Below are 25,512 nucleotides of genomic sequence, written 5' to 3'. Positions count from 1 at the left end.
TATGGCATCCCATCCACAAACATTGACTCCCTCTACCACCGATGCACATTGGCAGCAGTGTGTACAATATACAAGATGCATTGCAACAACTGAGGGAGGCTCATTCCCAACTTGTGATCTCTACACCTAGGAGAACAAGGGCAGCAGATGCATAGGAACATCACCATCTGCAAGTTCCACTCCAAGCCACACAGCATCCTGACTTGAAAGTATATCACTGTTTCTTCACTGTAGCTGGGTCAAAATCCTGGAACTCCCTTCTTAATCACACAGTGGGTCTACCTACAATAGATGGACTGCAGCAGTTCAAGTTGGTAGCTCACCACCACCTTCTCAAGGACAATTAGGGATGGGCAATAAACGCTGGCCTAGCCAGTGATGCCCACATCCCATTATAGAACAATAGTCAAAAAAGTTGCACTAATTTGTCTTTCAAGCTATGAAGGGTTTTGATAGGCAAGATTTAGAGAAGATATTTCCACTGTGGAGGGTCCAAAACCCGGGGCCATAAAAAATAAAAAGTCACTGAAAATGCTATTTAGGAATTTAGGAGAAATTTCTTTACTCAGAGAATGGGTCGAACAGGGAGTAGTTAAGGCGAATAGCATAAATTCATTTAAAGGGAAGCTGGATAAGTGCATGAGGGAGACAAGTATAGATGGATATGTCAATACGGTGAAAAAGTTAAATAGAGTGGGAGGAGGCTTGTGCAGAGCATAAGCACAAGCGCAGACAGGTTAGGCCGAAAGGCTTCTTTCTGTTTTATAAAACTCTTTGTAATCTTTAATGTGTGTATTGTTGTGATCCCAGCTGATGCTACCACTGGACAAGCCTGATCCCAGGGTGGAGCCCAGCTTGATAGATCCTAACATTTAATAAAACATTTATTTAACAAGAAAAGATGAACTATATTACAATACTCCTTCACCCATAACAATACCTTTACAGATAGATACAGATTTGTAAGGATAACACAAGTTAAAAAAGCTATCTTATACCTGTCTGTCCACAAGCATGACCCAGGCCCCCCTGTTGTTTGCCGTATCAACACTCCACTCTGCTCTCGTGCCCACATGTCCATCCTTGGCCTGCTGCAATAATCCAGTGAAGCTCATCGCAAACCGGAGGAACAGCACCTCATCTTCCTACTAGGCACTTTACAGCTTTCCGGACTGAATATTGAGTTCAACAATTTTAGATCATGAACTCTCTCCTCCATCCCCACCCCCTTTCCGATCCCTCTTTTTTCCAATAATTTATATAGATTTTTCTTTTCCAACCTTTTTCCATTATTTTTAAATGTATTTCCATCCATTGTTTTATCTCTACATTTTAGCCTATTTTGATTCCTTCCCCGCACCCCTACTAGGGCTATCTGTACCTTGCTCATCCTGCTTTCTACCCTTAATGTCACCTATTAGCACATTTCTTAGCTAATATCACCACCGTCAACACCTCTTTGTCCTTTTGGCAATCTCCACCTATCACTGGCCCTCTATCCAGCTCTACTTCTCTCACCACCTCCCCCCCCCCACCCCAACACGCCCCCCAAACCAGCTTATATTTCACCTCTCTTCTATTTTTCCTTAGTTCTGTTGAAGAGTCATACGGGCTCGAAACGTTAACTGTATTTCTCTCTGCAGATGCTGTCAGACCTGCTGAGTTTTTCCAGCTATTTTTATTTTTGTTTCGGATTTCCAGCATCTGCAATTTTTTGCTTTTATCTTATACTTTACTGTTAACAGTAAGTACACAGTCCATATGAACCAATAGGCGATCTGTCGTCCGACACACTACACTCTGAAACAAAGTGACAGATGCTACCCCAGACAGATGCTACAGATCTCTCCTCAACTCCCCTCAGACACTTGTTACACGGTGAGCCAACAAGCCTCACTGAACTCCGTCTTTCATACGAGAGTTTCCAATCTCCTCTTTTCAAGAACTTGCCTTGGAGTCTTCTCCCAAGCATGACGCTTTTTCTCAGACACCTTCTGCAAGGGTTCACCTCCAGCGTTTCAAACTCTCCTTCCAAAGTTCTTCTCCCCTGGATCACTGCAAGCATTTAAGCTTTCTTCCATGCACTCTCTCTCACTCACTGACTGAGCTGTCAACAGTACACCACTGCTTCACATGTCCATAGCAAAGAGTTACAGACTTTCAGTTGCCTCTTTGGACCTTCTGACTTCTCACAAGCTTTTATATCACTTTGACTCTGCTTCCTGCAGCTTGGAGCTTTAAGCTTGAAACTTGGAGTCACTCTCTGCCCCTCACTCTTAACTTCACTTAACAGGGCGTTTTCCAGGTTCCTGTCCTTCCTTTGATTAGAAGGCCTGGGACTTTCTCCTGTTCCACTAGATTCTTTGGGACTTTCTTCTTTAGCTTGGGACTGCCTATATGTCCCTTTTGCTCCAGTCTCTCTCTGGCAGCTACTTTTAACCAACTTTAGCTTGGGTCTGACTATCTGCCCCTTCTAGGCTGCTTTTGCTGTTTTCAAAGCTGAAACTCAAAAACTGCTGTTTCTAGTTCATTCTGTGGAAGGGACCTGCTCCGCTGGACTAGTGTTGCTAGGCAACAGCCCAGTTTTTCTACCCTTGTGTTTGCTTAACTTCTCTTACAGTCGTAAACTCTCATTAGAAATGCAGGTAACTTTTAAAGTGAAACCAAAACTCAACTTAACCTTTTCTTAACACACAGATACAGAAATACAAATCAAACTTAACCATTAAAGCTAAAACTCATTCCTAACACCCACAAATATCAATATAACTTACTTAAACTATCTCTATTTCCTAACAGTATTGACACACGTATGTATGAGAAATATTTCAGAATATCCTTGCCAATTGTAAAAGCTAATTTTAATCTAAAATCTGTTTGCAGCTACAGTACTGCTGCATTGGTGCAGTAGGAGCAGGAGTACTTGCTCGAGGCCCAACAGTTTGTTTATAAACTCTTTCCCCATGTGATGATTTGCCTCCCCCTTTGCAATATAATAAATAACCTGCAATCAGACGCCCCTGCCCTGCTCATCACCACCAACGCCGCCCACCCTGCCCCCCCCCCCACTTTGATTACCAGTCCCCTCCAACCCCTTCTTGAAGTACCTGCTTAGCTGTGGCCTTGCGCTGGAGGCTTTCCTGCATGACAGGCAACCAGACCCTGATGGGAAATCTACCAACAAAAATTAAAGGTGTCACTTAGGAAATCCATTCCTACAATCTAACCCCCTCCAACCCTTCAACATGGAACACACCTCAGAGAAGTAAGATCATCTTTGTATTGCAAGGATTAGGTTTATAACCTGTTGCTGTTAAGGTCTCCCTTGGTTAAAATGCATCCTCTGATGATAGGTTCCTTGCTTACATATTCGGCATGCCAGTTTTTGAAGAATTACTTTTCTACACATATTAGCAACAATAATATAAACATGTGTGTGCCACCACATTCCTTTTCATGGTGACAGGAATTGTTCACCGGTTGTTGGTGTCTCATTTTTAAACTATGCTACCCTCTCACAATAGTAATGATCTTCTCTAAATTACATGCATGGGAAAGCATGGGTAATAACTTTTGCCATTTTTAATTCATTAAGTAAATCTTAGCTCTGAGGCAATTTTCATTTGTTTTAATTTAGGTAGACTGGTTTGCTCAAATGTGGTTTTGCTTGCAGACCAATATTTGTTTTAGCTTCATTGCTTGTTGCCTTTGCAGCATTACCTCTACTGAATTGCACTAACAACTTGCATTTATATAGTATCTTTACTGTGGTAAAACATCTCAAGATGCTTCACAAAAGCATTACCAAACAAAAACTGACATCGATCAACATAAAGGGATGTAAGAGCAGGTGACCAAAAGCTTGAGCAAAGAGGTTAAAAAAAGGAATACTTGCATTTATATAGCACCTTCCACAACCACCAAATGTCCCAAAGTGCTTCACAACCAATGAAGTATCTTTGAAATGTAGTCAGTGTTGTAATGTAGTAACCATGACAACCAACTTGCGCACAGAAATCTGTTAATGACCAGATAATGTATTGATTGAGGGATAAATATTGGCCAGACTGCTGACGTCAAGACTGCAATGCTTCAAGGTGAAGGCGAGATGAGGTTTCTGTCATTAATATAAGAAAAGATAAAAAACGTTTGTTCACAAATTTCAGCATCCAGTTGTTTAGGTGATTCGTTCTGGTGCATGGGCATTTTGTCCGGATTTTAAAATCTGTTTTTATTGAATTTAAATTCTTCAGCTCCCTGAGGCAGCTCTCTGCCTTCAGGGTAGTTTCATTCCGTGCTCCCCTCCTCTTGCCCCCACCCCAGCAGCCCTGAACCCCTCAGCACATCTTTCATGCTGGCTGGCCGTTAATTGGCCGCTCCCAGGCCTGCCGATTGCAGCCACCCGCCAACCCGAAAATCCTGCCCTTGGAGATGCTGGTGTTCCCAGCACATTGCTGTTCTTGTCCTTCTAGGCGGTAGAGGTTACAGGGAAGGAAGATGTTTTGAAGTAACCTTGGCAAGTGCAGTACATCCTCTGAATTGAATGTACTGCAGTCACAGTGATGTGTGTTACCGCTGACTCCTCGGGTGGCGGGAGGGGAAACTCTGCCATCTGAAATATTGAGGACAAGACTTTGGCACGCAGCATGCAGTCTCGAGTTTAGCCACATTATTTTTTTTTCTGCAATTCGTGTCTAATTGTACCTCCCTTCTCTTGGCAAAGATTAAAGTTCTTCATCAGTTGGGTTAAGGACTGGACATTTTTAAAATTCTTTAACAGCCATAAATATAAGATAATCACTAATGAATCCATTAGAACATTCAGGAGAAACCTCTTTATGCAGGGAGCAGTTAGAATGTGAAACTTGTTAAAGCGAGGCAGAGAGGGATAGTAAAATACATTACCACGGTTAAAAGAAGTGGCGTCAGAGGATGCTCATGTGGATTATTAGCACTGGCATGAACCTGTTTGACCAAATATCCTGTTTCTACAGTGGTTCCATCTTTTCTGCTGCTCTTTAAGTATTTTTTAATTCATACCTTGTATATAATTACAAATGATGCCACCATCATTGTACTTTCCTACTCCTACTGTTGGGTAGGATTGTAAAACCTGTCCTTACAAAGGAACTCACTATCCCTTGTACTGTATCAACTTATCACCTTCACTATTGCATGTGTGGTCCTTATTGTAGTAAGAGTAAATTAAGGTCTGTGCATTTAGTTAGAATTTATGAAATGAAATACACCTTTTCACTGTGTGGTGCAGAAGCTGTTGACAAGGGAACACGGCTTTTACTTTTATCTTTTTGTACTATGGAATATCATTTTATATTTACTCTGAGAGGAACTTCTGCTTCCAGGCTCTGAGGTAGAGGTGATCTATTAGTAGTGACAGGCCTCCACGTAAATTTTCAGATACTTTTGTAAAATCAGTGCGTCCCTGTTTCTCACAGATAGATCTAGGGAGCCAGGCAAATTCAAAATAAATAGCACATTTGTTGAAGAGTGTTTCTGAAAATAAACTCCCGTACCCACAGCAGTGAAAATTGAAAGTAGGATAATTTCTGAGGTTTGTTTTCTCTTAGTGCGCTCAACCTATTGTATTAGTGAAATGTTTAGCCGAGAATTGTTAATTAAACAGATGTAAAGCTGTAGCTTGCTTTAATTAAAGTAAACACACATGTAAGTGTACACTCATGTTTCACATACCTATGTAATTGGAGCTGTAAGGTGCTGCACAGTGAAAGCCCTGCCATTAGCTTTGAACTTGTCACTTGCACATACACTTAGATGGGGAAATGGGTAGAACAAATACTTTCCTAGAGGCACACCTAACGGGAGCACCAAGACCGACATTGCGACACTCTTCCCTAAAAAGGGACTAAAGCTAGCACAGCCAAGTTAATGCTGAGTCTCAATAATCCTATGCTGACTCTGTATGCGTTTTTTAAAAATTTTAAATTTAATACTTTGCATGAGCAGTATTTTTCACTCGTCAGGCGGGCGTGCGCTCGACCTGAATGAGCATAAAATAATGTTGGGCAAGCGTCCCGACATCATCACGCACTTACATGATATTTCGCTCGGCAGGCATGCGCAGGAGTGGGAGCTGCGCCCGTCATTAACTAAGAGGCCAGTTAAAACACTTGACAGCCCAATTGATGGCGATTTAACATTGCCTGTCACTGATAGTGTCACTGATAGTGGTTGCATGTTGCATCTTCCACAATCTGGCACTGGCAAAAGGGAGACCCTGTGGAGGGAGAAGATCTTGAGGCAGCTGCACAGGCCTCCGATGATGAGTCCAGTGGTGAGTCAGAAGAGGAGCATGGTGAGGAGAACGCTGAGGGCATGGAGCCAGACCACTGGAACCTCCAGAGATGCAGGGATACCAGGGATGCCTTGATCCAATGGTCCTTCCGGCTGACAAATAAGAGCTACCACCTCATGCCAGGGCTGCTGCCTCCATCCTGGATCATAGAAATGACCCTTTCCTTGGCCCCCAAGATATGCTCAGTGCCTGTGCAATAAAATTTCGAGCCACCCATATCCAGCATTACTGGCCTACCGTGCACCTACAAAACAAATGAAGCATACTCAGACCAATAACACAAAAGCAAATGTAATTTAATATTGAAACTCACATAGCATTGAACAGAACAATATCCGGTGTTGGTAGTCACACTATTAAAAAGAGAAAAACAATTTGGGGGAACAAAAGATCGCTTTAAACTTATGTTTACGGGTGCTACATCTTGGTGCTCCCCCCTTGCTGGCACCGGCATTGGAGACAGCCTGCTGACTCTGTTGGCCTTGATGACCTTGGCGGTCATCCTCTGGCCAATGGAGTCTGTGCTGGCCCTGCCTGGGAGGGAGCAGCCAGTTCCATGGCTGGCACCCCCCCCCCAGTTGCCACAGCCTCTTCAGATGCCATGGTCACTGGTAGAGGGGCAGAGGAGCTGCTACCATCATCCAGAGCGCCCTGAGAGGAACCTGCAGAGACGACAAGCAGCTTGTGTGCCAATGTGAGGTCGCATTGGACCTCCCTGCTCACCATTAATGGATGGACACCTAGCTGGGACACTGGGTGCGTCGTCCATCTCATACATGGAGACTGAACAGCTGAGGTTATTGCCTGTCTGAGGGCTGGCAGGTCTGAGCGTGACCCCAGGAACTCCTCATTCTGTTCCTGGAGCAGCCTCTCCATGAGAGTCGCCATTCTCCATGGAGGAGGCATTGTGCTCAGCCATGAGGGTCAATGCAGTGGTTGTGCTCTGCAGGGACTCCTCCACAATGGTCACCATTGCACGCATTCCCTCATATATCTCCACCAGATCACCCCACTGAACATCCAGCAAAGGCTGCCTCTTGGAGAACTCCAGAGGCTCATCATCAGCCTTTGACTGAGCATCGTCCTGGTCTCCAGCAGTCCTCTGACTGCCAGCACCCTGGGCACTCTCTGCCTCCGCCTGCACCTCAAGCGAGTGTGAAGTGCCCTCACCAATGTGCACGAAGATACTAGCCGCCGAACTAATGCCCACCAAGGTGCTGGTATCTGCGCTAGTGCCTGCTTCAGAGAATGGGCATGATGCAAGTACTTGGGGAGCATAGTTGTCCTCCGGGGTCAAGGTCCTACAGGTCCTGCGCTTGGCTGCTTGGTGGCAGATCTAAGGGAGAAGAAGGATATGTCATAGTTTAAGTCATGACACTGTCCCTGTGTATGCCAGGCACCTTGGTGAGACCATGGACATCTGTATCACGGTTCCATCGTCTTTCAATGATCAATGAGGAATCCAGTCTGGAGGCTTCCATCAGTGATGAGACTGCACAAGAATGTTTGAAAAACTCTCACCTCAGTGCGCTGCAGTCTTTTTGGTAATTTCTTCATTTGGAGGTCATTAGGTAAATTTGGTTATTTTGATTTACCGTCTCCACAGGGGACAAATAAGAATCCAGAACATCACTGATATTAGTGGACAAATGCTTAATGGATTAATACCTGCATTAAGTTACAGAATTTCAAAATGAATATGTTAAGTGTTTGTCTGCTAATACCGTGATCAGTAGTTGTTAAGTTAATTACTAACTAATGCATGGCTCGAGTCATTAATGTTCATGCTCCAGGCGAAGAGTTAATGTTCAGTGTAGCAGACATAACCAAGGTTGGAAAAGTAGTTTGAGCGCTGATAAGATAAATCAAGAAATACTGGATAGTGAAAACAAGCTTATGCTTTAAACAACTGTAAACTGTAGGGGAAAGGAAATTCTGAGGGAAGCAGGAGGTTTCACAGTTTAGTGAATAATGAGCCTGAGGAGACATTGTGAAGAGTTATTGGACTTTGACCCTGACAGAAGTGTTGCTGACATGTGGGGTGCTCACCTTGTTATACTGCCAATGGTCAGCAGCCTTGACACAAAGGGTGGATTTCAGGTACCTGCCAGAGAGGGTAGGCTGGGAATCCGATAGAGGGGCAAGTGCTTTATCGATAATTGGAACTGATGCCATGCCTCTTCTTTCACTCCCTGTTAACCTGCAGCCAGTGTCCCTATATAAATGCTAAAATTTGTCAGCAGTGCTTTGGGAGCTCACACAGCCCTGATAATGCTTTGCCAGGATGGGGACGGGTTAATACTCACCTTGGGTATAGTTTTGTAGTCTGAGGTCTGACACCCCAGCATCACCGCAGCCGGTTGATTGAGCTGCATGGCGCCTCTCAAGCTTCAAGGCCTCCTGCTCATACTGGGAGAGGGTGAGGAAGTGTGGAAGTCCTCTGCCAGTCTGCGGCCTCTCAATATTACAAGGGATGTTTTCTCCTGGAAAGACAGAGGAACATTGATTAGTCCACTCTCTACCTGCAGCGACATTGCAGCCTGACCAACCCCAGCTGAGGAACACCTTGCAGGGCACATCCAAGTCATGGCCCTCGAGCCGCAAGGCACTCAGTCAAAGCAGCCAGGGCTCAGTCCCTTGGCCAGCTCCAGTGTGATTGACAGTTGGCACTCAGACTCTAATACCCCTGAGCTCCACAGGGGGACAGCCAGCCCAAAACAATTCAATGCATTGACCACTGCCAACACAGTACTCACCCTTCCTGAACACAGCAGGTCATTGAAGTGCTTCTGGTGCTGCACCCAGGTGCGCCGCACCATGTCGTGGCTGTTCACCCGGGCTGCCACCTCCTCCCATGCCCTCTTTGTGAGGTGCAGTAGCCTCCTTCTCCCATCACTGCGGAAAAGGGTGTCCCTTCTGGTAGCCACCGCCTCCGGCAAGGCACTCATCTGAAAACGGGGGGTGCTGAGTGCCCAGCCGACCTCACTTCCTGCTTGGTCTCTGCATCCTCGTTTGCAGTCATGTCGCTGCTGCAAGTCCGAAGCGGGCAGCCTCCCTGGGGCTGCCTGTGCTGTTTTTGAACTGGCCACCGGGTCACCATTGGACCCAGCAGACCACAGAATTCCAGCCCCGATTGAGGACGGCAGTTGGCTTCTAACCGCTCCCGCCTGCCCTGGCCAAACCTGCCCAGCGAGGGCAAAACTCTGCCCCATATATTTTGTTTTCCGAAGCCAAATAGTTGGCATCCTTCTGCTTGTGAGAGATGATGAGAACGCAGCCTCAGAGCTTTGGTGATGGCTGAACAAACTAATTCTGAAAAGACAAAGTCTGCCACAAGTGCCACACGTGCAGTTGTCCCTTGCCAGTGGTGCTGCATGACCTCTGCTGACACCTTGTTCAGCACTTCAGCCAATGAAATACTCAATGCTTCTAAGTGAAGAGAGATAGGACATGAATTTCTGCTGCTGGTTACTCAGCTCATCTGTCACGTCTTTATTGAAAGAGTTGTGGAAATGCAATGGATGGGGTGCAGGGGGCAGGAAAAATAAATAAATGTGGGGGTGGGGTGGTAATGGAGGAGAAGTTTGAGGGTGTGTGAGAGTGATGAAGGCTTGAAACAAGTAGTGGAACAAAGTACAAATAAAATGGAGGTAGACAGGAAAGTTGTGGCCATGATACAGAACCTCCCTGTTTATGCAGGCAGCTCTGTTATAGCCCGCTGGTACCTGCTGAATTGTCACCTGATGGCAGGATCGACCAATGAATACTCACCCCCCACCATGTAACCACACGTGTCTCCTGTGCCCACTGCCTGCCCTTTAAATTCTAATCTGAATTGCGTGTGTGCCGGATCCTGACACACAAGAGAAAGTGGTGCCTACTTCTGATTCCTCCACCAGGACCCCCATGCCTCTTATTAAATTCCGCCCTAAAAGTTTCAACTATTCCTCCATCAACATTTATTGTTTAAACAAAAATATGTGCAAAAGATCAAGTGTGGCAATCTGCATTCTTTTCTTATTTTTTTTTACTTTCCTTAGAAGATAAGTCAATGTCTAATGATGTACACACAGGGAGTCAAGTATAAAACCCTGATTTTAACCTACTGTGCCTGGAGACAGCAGGACATGTTTGGGTCAGATGTTCCATTTACACCCAGCTCAGTTTTCGTCAGCAATGAAATATAACATCAAGCAAGGCTTGAATCAGGCTTAAATGTGCCCCAGTCTCAATAGGAATGTCAAGTTAAAACTAGGGAATGTATTCTGCAAGTCAAGCAGGGCCAGAGGGCTGGTGATAACTGAACTAGACCATGCAGTTGTAATTAAAAGTCATTTTGCAAAACTGAGGCACTACACCTTCACTGGTGAGGGGATCTAATCATGATGGGGAGGATTTTGTCAACAGTGTGCCATTCCCAACTGTGATGAAACTCAAGAAAAATCTTACCTTAAGTTGAGTTTGGGGGTTTGGAGGCCAGGAACTCCAGTTCCCAGTGGGCTTCGGACCTCCTGTGGGTGTGTCAGTTGGGAAAGGGCCACACACATGCATCTAGTCTTTTTACATGCTTATGCCGGGAACCGGCCCTGCGTGTCTGTGCAAGAGAAACGAGGAGTAAATGGCATGAAAAGCAGGTCAGGTGACCTGGAACCAGAGGGCCATTCCAGAGTGTGTGTCCCAAGGGGAGGAGGTCATGGAGAAGGTGCCAAATCAAAAAGAAGGTCCCAAACCAGGGAATGGGAAAGAAAGAGGTCCCAGAACAAAGTTCCAGGCAGGGACAAAAACAGGGATCAGGGATAGATCCATTGAGTCAAGATAAATGACAGGAGCAGGGAAAAAGGCTCCAAGTTAAAGAAAGAACTGCAGGGTGCAGACTTGAAGAAAGGTGTACTTGAGAGAAGCCCAGCAAATCCATGAGGACAGCCAAAGGTTGGTGACTCTGTGCTGCAGGCCGTAAGGGCAAAAGTACCCTTGTGGAGCAGTGATATTCTGCTTGGCATGACCAAAGATCTGAAAGTGTGCTTGGAAGCTGAAGTGTCAATGTACTCAGAGATCCAGGGGAAAGGAATCTTGGAAGGCGAGGTTGAAACCCTGGAAGTGGATTCTTGTTGAAGCCATCCAAGTGGGAGTGAATTTGGAGAGAACTCCAAGGTGACATCTTCAAGAATGGAGATGGAAACCCTCATGAGAAAGATAGAGTTTCAGTGAGACCGGTTGGCCCACCAGGGTTGTTGAGAAATCCATTGAATCTACTTTGGTTGCATCCGTCATTTACTTTGGAGTGTAGTATGTCTGACCACAGTTCACCAGTTTGCTCACATGTACTGCATATTTACCCAGAATATTAGAATATAAGACAGATATGGTAAATTGTTTTGTCTTTCCAAATCTGTATACACCTGTAAAAATATAGCTGGGATGGAGGAATTGTGAATATTTTAATCATTTTCTTGTGCTTGTATTGAGATCTTTCCAACCTTTTTGTCTGGTGTAATATAGTTTATTTTTCTTGCTTAATAAATATTTTATTCTTTGTGTTAAAAGTTGATCAGCAGACTTCTGTGAATCTGTTTAGTAACTTGGCTCCACAACTTCCAAAAAAAGGAAGATTAGGATCTATGAACCAGGTTTCACTTTGAGACCTGACTTGTCCGGTATTAGCATCAGCTAGGATCGTAACATGACATTGTAACCGGAACTGCATGCCACTTGCACTTTCTCCCTTTTTTGCCATTTCCCAAGTGATTATAATTAAAATTCTAAGTGCCAGTGGCATGTATGGAAAACACATGTGACTTAGCAGTGGGAAGCTTTTGATTGGTGAAATCCACCATCAGCTGCCAATGCAGCAGATACGGGTGGGCTATAAAAGTATCTCCTAGTCAACTACATGGCTATTAACCTAACACTTCAGAGCACAATGTTGGCATGTTTATCAAATTAAATTTCACTTGAAAATGTAACATTCTGGGCCTTGGTGTGGTGACACAAAACATTCACGGAGTCTGCTGAGGTAAGCAACATCTTACTGTGGCTTCATCTTACCATGAGGTCAACAAGAGAGAGCAGGACCATCTGACATTGTATCACTTCCTGTGATAATATACACTGTGTCTCTTAGCATTTCATACAGTTAGAATTAACCCCTTATACTACAGAAAATATTTTACATTACATTGGTTCTACTTTATTCATGTGTGCACCATTGTTATTTTTTGAGACAGGCTTATTAGTCAGAGAGCTAAATGTACTGGTACGCCTCACGGTTGGTATACATTGATAATTACGGGGGAGTTAGGGGTTTTTCCTTTAAAGCGAAAGAAACAATTTTGTGATTTTTGTTCAATCTTTATTGAATGCTCATGTTAGTGTCCAGTGTTATACTTACCATTCTGTGGGACATGACTGAACTTGCAGGCTTAGCTGGCCCTCCCTTCTATGCATTGTAAAGGACATTGTCCGAAATCATTCTCAGTGGGGGTAATTGAAAGGTCGCAGGTGAACTCAAAGCCCTGTAAGGACTCTGCCATCCAACATCCTGAGATGGACATACATTTGGACAGTAGTGACACTGCCCTTTAAGGTCCTTATTTTCTTACCTTGATTGACTGTCCCCACCACCCCTCCCCCCACCACACCCAAGGTTTTAGGCCCTTCCCACTTCACTCCAAATTCCCCAACTCCATCCTTTGTCCTCCCCTGGATACTTCTTCCACTCTACCATGTCCCTGGCTCCATTGCACAAACCCCCTCAACACTGACTCACTCTTTCTGGTCCCGAGCCTCTATGCAAGAGTCCATTCTCCTGCTCCCCTCCCTTGTGCCGTAGAGTTAAACAAGGAAAACTGCTGACCTTACACACAACTGCACAAAGCCATCTTCAAACAGTGGTGCATGCCACTTTCAAACAATCATAAACCGGGTGCCATGAGATTCTTGTGTGTTGTTGACTTTACCTAAGGATAGGACATTATTAAAGCTGTTTTACAGTAATGAATATTTATTATATGCAAATATCAAGTACAAATCTGCCACAGGCCAGTGTAATGCTCAACATGTCACGGACTTTATCTCTGCATCTCAATCCTCTGTCAGCAAATCAACATTTTGCTTCCCATCTAATTAAGTCATTCTGCATGCCACATTTCCCACTCTTGTGGGCTCCGTAAACCAACACCCCCACCCCAGCACCACACCAACCCCCCCCCCCGCCCCCCGAGCCCCCCTCCAAGCGTGAGAGATTAGAGATTTACCAGGTAGTTATGTGAGCACAAGAATTTATAATGGAAAAAGTTGAGAGGAAGTGTTTCAGCATTGGTAGCTGTAATAGGTTATACAGTAGCTAAAAGCCAGCTTTGTGCTTAAATTAAATTGCACTTCTACTTCAAAAGGATTAAGAATACTAAAGGGTCACAAGACACTTTCTGTTGATATCTATTTTGAGATTCACATGTATATCAATATTTTTTTTATGAAAACTCTTGAGCTGCCTGGGTGAGGAGCATTCAGTGGCTGTGTATCTTTGGGGCCATTTGAAATCTTCATGTTTGTTTATCAATAGCCATAAGGATAGGATCTCATGAGTGATGGTTACACTTTGTACTGTGAGATTTTGGTTCTCATGCCCTGCTCTTTCTGACCTGCTTTTTACAGCGCCAGCGTGAATAGCACTATGACTGATGGGGACTATGATTATCTGATCAAGCTCCTGGCTCTTGGAGACTCGGGAGTCGGTAAGACCACGTTTCTGTACAGATACACAGAGAATAAGTTCAACCCCAAGTTTGTCACCACAGTGGGAATTGACTTTCGAGAAAAGAGACTGGTGAGTGTTTGCCTGCTGTTTTAACCATTTGAGCTGCGGTCTAATAATTTACAAACATGGACTAAAGAGGTAAAATACTGCAAAAGGAATTAAACTAGTTTTTAAAATTTTATTTTAATTTTACTTGTAAAGACCATCATTTGTCAATTATTTGGATATGCTGTCGGGAAAAGTCTGGGTTTTCAACAGCAGTTATTTATCTTAAGATGTCCTTCACTTCTTCTTCCTGCAATGTCCATTCTGGGTTAGGGGAATCTCTTGTGAGTTGAATCTTGATGAATTCAACTAATTTAGTCCGAAAAGTGAGTTTGTAATAGTCAAAGCAGCATATTGATGCTCTGAAGAGTGAGATTATAGAGTGTATTAAGTAGCTTAATGCCTTGCATTCTTCCCACTGCATGTTTCTGGGAGGAAACTATTTTTGGTTTTTTGAAAAGTTAACAGAGAGGGTTTTTTAGGGAAATGTTCTTGATGTGGTGTCTATGGAATTCCAAAAGACTTTCTACACAGTGCTGCACAACAGACTTGTGAGCAAAGTTATAGCTAATGGAATAAAAGGGGCAGTAGCAACATGAATAATAAACTGGCCGAGTGACAGGAAACAGAGAGTAGTGGTGAATGAACAAAAACAGAATTACCTGGAAAAACTCAGCAGGTCTGGCAGCATCGGCGGAGAAGAAAAGAGTTGACGTTTCGAGTCCTCATGACCCTTCGACAGAACTTAGAGTTCTGTCGAAGGGTCATGAGGACTCGAAACGTCAACTCTTTTCTTCTCCGCCGATGCTGCCAGACCTGCTGAGTTTTTCCAGGTAATTCTGTTTTTGTTTTGGATTTCCAGCATCCGCAGTTTTTTGTTTTTATATCAGTAGTGGTGAATGGATGTTTTTCGAGCTGGAGGAAAGTTTGTAATGGAGTTCCCCAGGGATCAGTGTTGGGACCCTTGCTCTTCCTGATATACATTAATGACCTAGACCTTGGTGTACAGGGCACAAATTCAAAATTTGCAGATGATATGAAACTTGGAAGCATTGTGACCTCTGAGGAAGATAATGTAGAACTTCAAAAGGACATAGACAAGTTGGTGGAATGAGCAGACAGGTGAAGTTCAATGCAGAGAAATGTGAAATGATTCATTTTGGCAGGAAGAACGTGGAGAGACAATATAAAATAAAGGATACAATTCTACAAGGGCTGCAGGTGCAGAGGGACATGGGTGTATATGTGCATAAGTCATGAAGGTTGCAGGACAGGTTGAGAATGCGGTTAATAAAGCATACAGTCTCCTAGGCCTTATTAATAAGAGCATAGAACAAAAGAGTAAGGAGGCTATGTTGAACTTGTATAGGACACTAGTTTGGCCTCAGCTGGAGTATTGTGTCCAATTCTGGGCATTACACTTTAGGAAAGATGTGAAGGCATTAGAGAGAGCGCAGAAAGGATTCACGAGAATGGTTCCAGAGATGAGGAAGTTCAGTGATGCTAGACTGGGGAAGTTGGGGCTGTTTTCCTTTGAGAAAAGAAAGCTGAGAGGAGATTTGATAGAGGTATTCAAAATCATGAGGGGCCTGGACAGATTAGATAGGGAGAAACTGTTCCCACTCATGAAAGGATTGAGAACAAGAGGAAACAGATTTAAAAGAAGCAAAAGCGACATGAGAAAAAAAAATTCACGCAGTGAGCTGGTAATGTCTGGAATGCTCTGTCTGATAGTGTAGTGGAGGCAGGTTCAATCGAGGCAGTCAAGAGTGAATTAGACTGTTGTCGGAAAAGGAAGAATTTGCAGGGTAATGGGGAGAAGATGGGAGAATGGCACCAAGTGAATTGCTCAGTCAGAGAGCTGGTGCAGATACAAAGGGTTGAATGTCTTCTTTTTCCACTGTAACAATTCTGTGATTCTGTTGAGAGGAGATCACGAACTACTGAACTGAGAGGAAATCTCAATCTACATATGTACCGAAAATCATAGATTCATGCAGCACAAAAGGAGGCCATGAAGCCCTAACAGCACTGTGCGTGTACCTGCACCACATGGACTGCAGTTATTCAAGAAGGCAGCTCACCACCACCTTCTCAAGAGTAATTAGGGATGGGCAATAAGTGCTGGTCCAGCCAACGATGCCCCCTGGCATCGATTGATTTTGATTTTGAAAAAATCCATTGTGCCTGTGCTGGCTCTTTGAATAAGTCTCTTCCCCTGCTCTTCTCCCATAGTCCTACAATTTTATTTTATTTTCAAGTATTTATCCAATTCCCTTTGAAAGTGTCTATTGAATCTGCTTCCCCACCCTTCAAGATCACAAAGTCTTATTGCAGAAAAATAATTCTCATTTCCCCTCTGGTTCTTATGCCAGTAATTTTAAATCATTTTACTATGGTTACCGGCCCTCCACCAGTGACCACACTTTGTCCTGATCTATTTTGTTGACTAAGCATTGACTAAGATGATTATCCCCTGGAGGAGTGGGGCTATCTGGGTTGCTCTTGCAGAGAACCAGCATAGACACAATGGGCAGATTGGCCACCTTCTGTGCTGAACCATTCAATGACTCTTTTGACAGGGTAGCCTAAAATTTTCATTGCTGTTATTTTAAAATATTGGCCTTGGTCCAAACATGGACAAAAGAGCTGAACTCAAGAGGGGAGGTGGGAGTGGCTGCCCTTGACATCAAGGCCACATTTGACTGAGTGTGGCATCAAGGAGCCCTAGCAAAGCTGGAATTAATGGGAATCAGGGGGAAAACTCTCCGCCGGCTGGTATCATCCCTTTCACAAGGGCAATTAGGGATGGGTAACAAATGTTGTATTTGCCTACGACACCCACATCCCATGAAAGAATAAAAAAAACTGATGCAAAGTGGGATGCTTTTCAGTCCCAGAACTCCCTAAAAGACAGTGTCATGGGGCAGAACTTTCCCTCTGTCGGGGAGAAGTTCAGGAGCGGGCGCACCTCTGATCGGCGCCCCCAATCGGGGGCATGCCACCATTTTACATGAGCAGGCCAATTAATGCCCGCCCAGGGTGACGTCCGCAAGGAAACGCTAAGCGCTCCCTGTGGGAGGGGGGGATTCCCTGAGCCGAGAGTGCACTCTTTCGCGCATGCGCACAAAGGAACGCACTCATCTCCCTGAGACTAAGTGCTGCTCAGGGACATTGGCTCCACAATGAAAAAATCTTAAAAACAAAAAAAATTCCCTGACATGTCCCCTCATGTGACATTGTCACATGAGTTGGGACATGTCCATCACTTTTAGTTACATTTTTATTAAATTTTAAAAAACCTACATGAAACCTGACGCCACCCGTGGATGAGGTTTCTTGCTTTTTCCAATGCCCGCTAGGGCTCCCGGCCTGCCCGCCAACCTTAAGGTTGGATGGGCAGGTCCATAAATTACTTTAATTACTTTGTCAATGACCTCAATAGGCAGTTGACAGGTCGACGGGTGCACAGCTGATTTGGCTGCGCCCCTGCCAATCTGAAAATTGAAATGAGGTGGAGTGACGTTGGGAGTTTCGCCTGACGTCATCCCGCGTCATTTAACGCGTCGGCGAGCGGGCTCTGTCCCCCCCGCTCGCCGACTGGAAAATCATGGCCATGATGTATTTAATTCTATCCTAATCTTGATGTGCGATGAGTAACATATTGATACTGCCCACGACAAATCCCCCCGTGCTGCAGATGGTGCCTTAGTATGCCTAGTTTAACCCAGCAATGAACATTAATCAAGCATTTAAGTAAAACTTTTTCTTCTCGCGAAGGAAATTAAGGAAGGATAACTAGGGCAGTGTTTCCAATAGAAAGTGCCTCTTCTCTTTCTGCCCAATTAATATAATGTTCAGAGTTTAAACAAAACTCTGTCACCTGGTGGGAGATGATTTCATTTTGACATTTTTGGATCAGTGAAGATCCTCCAGCCTTGAGTTTCCTCTCTGCCAGAGAGTTGTTAAACTGAGATCCGTTCTGGATCTACAAGGAAGCAACTTCCTGGGGAATCCTCTGTATCAGCAACTTGAACTAAGTCTAGTGGATGTTGGAATTCCTAAACTGGCAAACATCCAGCTGCCATTGACTTTGTTTTGACCGTAGCTGATGGTAGTGCTGAACAAACCAGATATCAGGTCCAAATCTGTCTCATCCGATCGTAATTTTTTTTTGTATTGTAGAAACGAAGAGGGAAAGCTACTGAACTCAAAAGCACAGGACTCCAGTGATAACGTTTTTAAAATTTGAAGAATTAAAATGTTTATTAAAAGAGAAAAAAACTTAAGCACACGAGATAAAAGATAAGAACTTAGAAAAATCTTACAAAACACACCCCAAAAAGCATTATCAAAGGTACACAATAAAACTATCTTTTTGGCAACAGCTCTTATAGATCCTTAACCATAAAATCTAGGAAATATTACCCAAACCGAGGAATTGCTTTCATTTTTTAAACAGAAGTGCAATCCATGACTTCCCAGAATAACTCCACACTGATGTGGTTTTTCCACAGGGAAATTTGAAACAAACTGTTCCTCAGGACAAATATTCTGCTGGCCCAAAAGTTGAGCTGCATTTCTTCAATTAAAAGACTTTCACAGCTTTTCCAGCACATTCCAGACACACAGGAATTGGCTTTCAGTGGGACATTCCCCATAGCAACTCACTACAGCTGAAACCCTGTTGTCATAAATACCCTTTCCATCCCTTTCATCTTAGTCTTCTATTGTCTTCAAATATCTCTTTGAAAACTGTGTTTCCCAAATATTAAACCTTTCACGTTCCTATTTCCTCTCTGTTTTGGTTCAATTAAGTTTAAAATGCCCGTTCCTGTTTACTCACATATCTCCTTTAGAATGCAAGGACAGAACTTTGCCTTCATCGGACAGGGTCAGCAGGGGCAAGCGGGAGTGGTCGCCACCTGCAATCAGGCCAATTGAGGCCTGCCCAGCATGAAATGCGTGCTGCAGCGCTGCCCGTGTGCATGGGGTTGGGGGGGGGGGGGGGTGGTGTTGCTGGTGTGGGTGGTGGGGGGTGGAGGAGGGCGAGCAGGGAACTTGGCGCATGCATGCGAGTGTGCGCAGGAAAAGCTCCTTGAGGCACAGAGCTGCCTCAGGAAGATGAAGATTTTAAAAATTAAAAATAAAGAATTTTAAAATGTTAAAAAAAATGCCCCCTCATATGACTCTGCCACATGAGCAGAGACATGTTATTAATGAAATGTTAAAAGCTTTATTTAATTTTTAATGTTGGAAACCTCATCCTGCCTGTGGGATGAGCGAAAAATTTAATTCAGTTGGTACATTTTTGGCCTTATTAGGCCTGTTAATTGTCAACGGGTGCGCTGCCAACTCCCGGGCACACCTGCTGACCAAAGCACGTGCATCATTTGATGCTCATTTGGGCTGGCCGCATTTATCCACAAATGCTCATTTCAAATCTACCATGTTTACTTGTAAGTTAAAACCCACCATAAGGCAACATTACAAATGTAAGATAACACCTTTAATCTCTTACCTCTTACTTTCTACAGACAATCTGGCTCCAACAACCTTGCCTTTGACTAACCCTGGACGCACATAGACACAGCTTTACCCTTACCTACACAGAATATGTACATAAACACAAATATAAAAATATACACATATCAACACAACTTTCTGTGGCTTGTGTGATTCCTGATCAACATTGCTGCCAGTGCAGAGTGCCCATGTCTAATATTTTGCATGTGACAGTTCGCCATTGCTCCATCAACTCACCAGTGGATAGACAATAATAACAGGTCTCCATGTTACCATAAAGAAACCTGAGGATATCCCTGGTAAAATATTACATTTTATAAAGTACTATTTAACATGAAATAAAGAGGAGAGTGAAGTATATTTTGTTATGAAAGTATTTTCCCCTCTTGTCTCTTGGTACTGAAGATACAGTCAAAGGTTGCCATGATTTTCCCAATGATAAACCTGCTTTCTTGCAATTTTTTTTCTAATTTATTCACGGGATGTGGTGTCATTGGCTAGGTCAACATTTATTGCCCATCCCCAGTTGCCCTTGGGAAGGTGGTGGTGAGCTGCCTTCTTGAACCGCCGCAGTCCCTGTGGCGTAGGTACACCCACGGTGCTGTTAGGGAGGGAGTTCCAGGATTTTGACCCAATGACAGTGAAGGAATGGTGATATATTTCCAAGTCAGGATGGTGAGTGGCTTGGAGGGGAACTTGCAGGTGGCGGTGTTCCTATCTATCTGCTGCCCTTATTCTTCTAGGTGGTAGAGTTTGCAGGTTTGGAAGGTGCTGGCGAAGTAACTTTGGTGAATTCCTGCAGTGCATCTTGTAGTTGGTACACACTGCTGCCACTGTGCATTGGGGATGGAGGGAGTCAATGTTTAAGTTGGTGGATGGGATGCCAATCAAACAGACTATTTTATCCTGGATGGCGTTGAGCCATTTGAAAAATGAAAGAAGAATATAATTTTATGATCTGTTTTTCAGCCTGTTAGAGCAGAAATATCTGGAAGAGGGGCAGAAGGTTTTACAAATCTCTAAATAAAATGTTGCCTCATGGATTAGAATCTAATGGGTACTGATTTTGTTTTGTTGCTGTAATCTGTTGGGCGTTGTTATGATCCTGTCATGAACCCCATCACTGTAGCTAGAAACCTGAACCATCCCAGTTTGTCATATCTTATTAGAATGCACCCGTAGGCTGCCTATGCTAAAGGGGCACCCTGAAACGGTTTGCTGGTGGGGAAGGGCAGGAAATGAGCCAAATTGGCCAACCTGGTGTGCGGGGAGGGACAATCTCAAGACTATGGGCTGGGGGCTGGTGGTGCGTATTGGAACCCGCAGCGGTCCAGAATATTTTTCTGCACCTATGGTGTTAATAGCCCTGTTTTCCAGTGTAAATGGAGCAAGTAGCTATAGGAAATCCACCCCCTGGTGCTACTGACTCCTACTGCAAAACCTGAGTTCTGCTATGTGTAATTAATGGATCTAATAAACCTACTAATATTATTTGAGCCAAAGGCATGAATGCCTACTTTCCTGCAGCAAGCCATCTTTGACAGGCAAGATTGCTAACCTGATTTTATTTATTTTTTAGGTGCATCATGTTGGAGGCGCAAATGGTAAAAATCCTTTTAAAATTCATCTCCAACTATGGGATACAGCTGGGCAGGAAAGGTAATAAATATATATATATACTGTTAATTAACAGTCAATGATAGTTAATGCAGGGTTTTTTTGTATATTAAACAATGATTGACTTAATTTTCCCCTGTTGGTCTCATTATATTCTACTTAAAAAAACACTGGCTTTTTGAAATAAATTATTCAGCAAGTGATGTTTTTATTTGGAGGGAGGGGAAACAGATTCTGTTTTAAGAGAAAGATTTTAACTGCCAGAGGGATCTTGATGGAATTTCTGATTTCAATTTGATTCCTGCCTCTCTAGGGCAGTGTGTGGCCGTAGCGAATTTAACCCCTACATTTAGTGTCGTCAGAAGATTTTAAATGGTTCCCTTGATTGCAAGGTCTAGATCAGTAACATGATTTATAAAAACACGTAGTTAGTCTGGAAGTGCTCAGCAGGCCTGATGAAAGGTCATTGACCTGAAACGTTAATTATTTTTCGCTCCACATATTGCCTGTACTTTTAGTGTTTTCTCTTTCCGTTTCAGATTTTCATATTTTGCTTTTGTACATATTTAGTCTGTTCGTTAAGTGAATATGGCTAGATTTCAAATATGTTTTATTGGTTTGTAACTGTTAATAAACATTTAGCATGATGTTCCCATCCGCTCTTCTTCTGTGTGCTTTTAAATCATCTATGTGCAAATGTGCCAAGGACTGCTTCAAAGCATTATAAATGCTTGAGCCAATGCTTTCAGTGCTGCCAATCAGATCCTGTAAAGTCGTTGCTCTCATTACAAAAACATATTCAAAATATCCATCAGATTTAAATAATTCATTTATTTTAAGTGAGATCTAAACATATATTTATTTTGCTTCGATGCTTTATCATTCATTTTAATTTGCAAACTTCTGGTTTCCCTCCTTCAAGTCTTCTTTTTGTGTGAGATAAGTCCTCTGCCCAGATATTGACATTCTCCTGGAGGACCCCTAGTCCTGACTTCTGGAAGGCATTCATCACCCAGAGGAAGATAGCTATAAGTGCAAAAACATTGGCCTGAATTTTCCCACAGATGGAGAGGCTCTTACTAGTTGCAAAAATGCTGGCAGAGGCCCAAATCTTGGAGTTCCCCCTTGAACCCAACCTTCACTATTTTGATTGTGGTGGGGGGAGGGCTTAGTGGAGAATGGGGATGGGTTCTAAATTGCCCACCCGTGATTCCTGGAGGCAGCTGTCCATATGGATCAGCAATTGCCCCCACTCATGTGTGATGTAGGTGTGTTGGTGAGGTAGGTGTCTGAAACCTGAAATGTGCAGATTAGACCAAGTAAGAGCAGGTCTGGACCTTGTGGATTTGTTCGGATAGCCAGGGTGCCCTTTTGGAAAGGTAAGATATCCCTTTTGATATGGTCCCTGGACACTTTTGGGGGCAGAGACGCGGTAAAGCACCCTTTGAGAAAGGTCAAGTGCCCTTTGGGATTATTAAGAGTAGACATGATTGTGCATAAAAAGTGCACACATTCATTAGAACTGTCCAAGCTGTCACAGAATTACAGAATCATAGAATTGTTACAATGCAGAAGGAGGCCATTCAGTCCACTGTCAAAGAACTGACCAAGCTGTCAAGAAACTGTCAAAACTCATTGTAACTGTTGAAGCTGTCAAGGGATTTAACTCTGCTGGGTTTTAAATTTAAAAACAATGGAATTTAAAAAAAATTAGTGCTTGATATTTCACTCTGTCTGTTGACATAAGCCTGAGGTCTGTCATATTATAAGAATTGTGCTGCATAACTGATTTTACAACCAAACATTATCGCAGTGGGATGACTGTTAAGTGAGCAGTTTGAGTTACAGCTCCAAGTGGTTATAGAATAGAAAAGTTTGTTTAAAAGAGATTATTTGAAGGAACTTCAATATATTGTTTTTTTATCAATGGGAGTTTATTTTTAAATGATCCCATCCATAGACATGTCAAGTTATTTTATGTCAGCATGGCTCCTGAGGTTTGTCCATGGTGGATGTTTGGTCAGTTGGCATGGAGTAGGTAAGAGCAAACGATAGTGAGTGGGTTGGCATGAGTTGGCACAGGGGCTATAAAGGGCCATGGGGATGTATGAGGGGCATGGGTTGGCATAGGATGTATGATGGTCCATGGGAAATGGGTAGAGGGGTATAGGGTGGCATGGAGATATAGGGAGCCATGGGGGTGGTTGGGGGAATGAGGTGTAATGGGCTGGTATGGATGGGGCTAGCGTACTGTTTGGGTGGTGAGGGTTGGCAGGCTTTTGATTTGTTCATTTTTAAAATTACTTCACCACAGAGGCAGTCCTCCTACCCAGATCGCTTCCAGCAGCCTTCGCACTCTTTCTGGGGATGGTGAGCATGACTTCTAATCTAGCATGTCCCCCCGCCCCACATTCTCAATATCCCCCCCCCGCCCCCAAAACGTTCCAGGATTTTGATCCAGCGACAGTGAAGGAGCGGCAATATTTGCCACGTCAGGATAGTGAGAGGCTTGGTAGGGTACTTGCAGGTGGTGGTGTTCCCATGTATCTGCTGCCCTTGTCCTTCTAAAAGATAGTGGTAGTGGGTTTGGAAGGTGCTGCCTAAGGAGCCTTGCTGAATTCCAGCAATACATCTTGTAGATGGTGTACACTGCTGCCACTGTGCGTTGATGGTGGAGGGAGTGAATGTTTGTGGATGGGGTGCCAATCAAGTGGGCTGCTTTGCACTGGATGGTGTTGAACTTCTTGAGTATTGTTGGAGCTGCACTCCCCCAGGCAAGTGGAGAATATTCCATCACACTCCTGACTTGTGCATTGTAGATGGTGGACAGGCTTTGGGGTGTCAGAAGGTGAGTTCCTTGCCACAGGATTCCCAGCCTCTGACCTGTCCACAGTATTTATATGGCTAGACCAGTTCAGTTTCTTGTCAGTGGTAACCCCTGGATGTTGATAGTGGGGGATTCAGTTATGGTAATGCCATTGAACATCAAGGGGCTTTAGTTAGATTCTCTCTTGTTGGAGATGGTCATTGCCTGGCACTTGTGTGGCAAGAATGTTACTTGATTTGTCCTTACTACCACACTGCTGAGATCAGCTAATGTTGTGCATTCCTGGAATTGAAACTATGACTGTAAGGCTCAGTACCATGCATGATGCATGATCATTATACTGAGCTGCTTACTCTGCCTTTATAAAAAAGCAAAGCTTAGCATTGTAGGTATACATATGTTTTGATAGTTATGGAGGCAGGATAATGGCAAAGGAGGGCCCAGATATATGTCTGTGATTCCCCACAAAGGTTTCATAGAATTTATTAGTACAAGAGAAGAACATTCAACTCTTGCTAGTTTTTCTAAATGAACTATTCATCTAGTACTATCTCCCGTCCTTTCCTTCTATGTTCTTACCCTGTGTACACAGGCATTTGCCCACAGGAAAGAAAGGGTCACCCAACCATCTGCACTCATGCCTTTCTGGGTACTTAGAGTAGAATAAGCTTGGAAATGTGTTGCTAGTCCTCTTGGCCCACTGAAAGTGTTTGAATTAGGGAGCCTCAAAAATTGCAAAGGGAAGAAAAAGCTTTGAGTGTCACCCTCAAATGGGGGAAATAAATTACTTCACAAACAGCAAAAACTCTTTATTGTCAAAGAAAATAATTTCATGTACTGAATGTCAAGATGATGCCCAAAATATTATATTACAGTGTATGAAATTAAATTATTGTCTTGCAAAACAGATTTTCCTGGGGAGACATTCCACTGTGGCAGGGCATAATGAAAATTGATAGGAGACTGGCTACTAGATTTATGCATTGTTAAAATGGATCATAGCATTACATTCATTTTATTTCTGTAGGTTTCGGAGCCTCACCACGGCCTTTTTCAGAGATGCTATGGGATTTTTATTGATCTTTGATCTAACGAGTCAACAGAGTTTTCTGAATGTGAGAAACTGGATAAGTAAGTATGATAGTAATTCAGTTCTACTTAAAGCATTCTTTTGAGGTGGAGCTTTAATTGAGAACTTACCATGAACATGAATGAAACTGTTTTTCTACATTGGAAAGTTTCTATAAAAAAATGTATGTGTACTCAACAGTGTTCTGTTTACACAAGGCTTTTAGGTCATCTGAAATTTGTGACATTTTATCTGTTGGAAGGCTTATAAATTCGCTTGTCTGAACTTGGCATCAATTAATCCATGTTCACAGTCCCATGTGCCGTTAGAAACTAGAC

General features: G+C 43.5%; 1 protein-coding gene across 3 annotated transcripts in view; it reads left to right on the top strand.

Moving 5' to 3' along the window:
• The window catches only part of rab27b (RAB27B, member RAS oncogene family), a 223,055-nt gene that overhangs the window by 177,757 nt on the left and 19,786 nt on the right, over positions 1–25,512 (top strand). For all 3 annotated transcript variants that reach the window (XM_041188035.1, XM_041188019.1, XM_041188026.1), the window contains exons 2-4: positions 13,988–14,159; positions 21,241–21,320; positions 25,133–25,236. In XM_041188035.1, the coding sequence (XP_041043969.1) occupies positions 14,007–14,159; positions 21,241–21,320; positions 25,133–25,236 (337 nt within the window). In that variant the 5' untranslated portion in view covers positions 13,988–14,006. The remainder of the gene's footprint in view (positions 1–13,987; positions 14,160–21,240; positions 21,321–25,132; positions 25,237–25,512) is intronic.

The sequence above is a fragment of the Carcharodon carcharias genome, chromosome 1 (assembly GCF_017639515.1).
Source record: "Carcharodon carcharias isolate sCarCar2 chromosome 1, sCarCar2.pri, whole genome shotgun sequence".
NCBI lineage: Eukaryota > Metazoa > Chordata > Chondrichthyes > Lamniformes > Lamnidae > Carcharodon > Carcharodon carcharias.
This window is presented reverse-complemented; position numbering and strand designations above follow the sequence as displayed.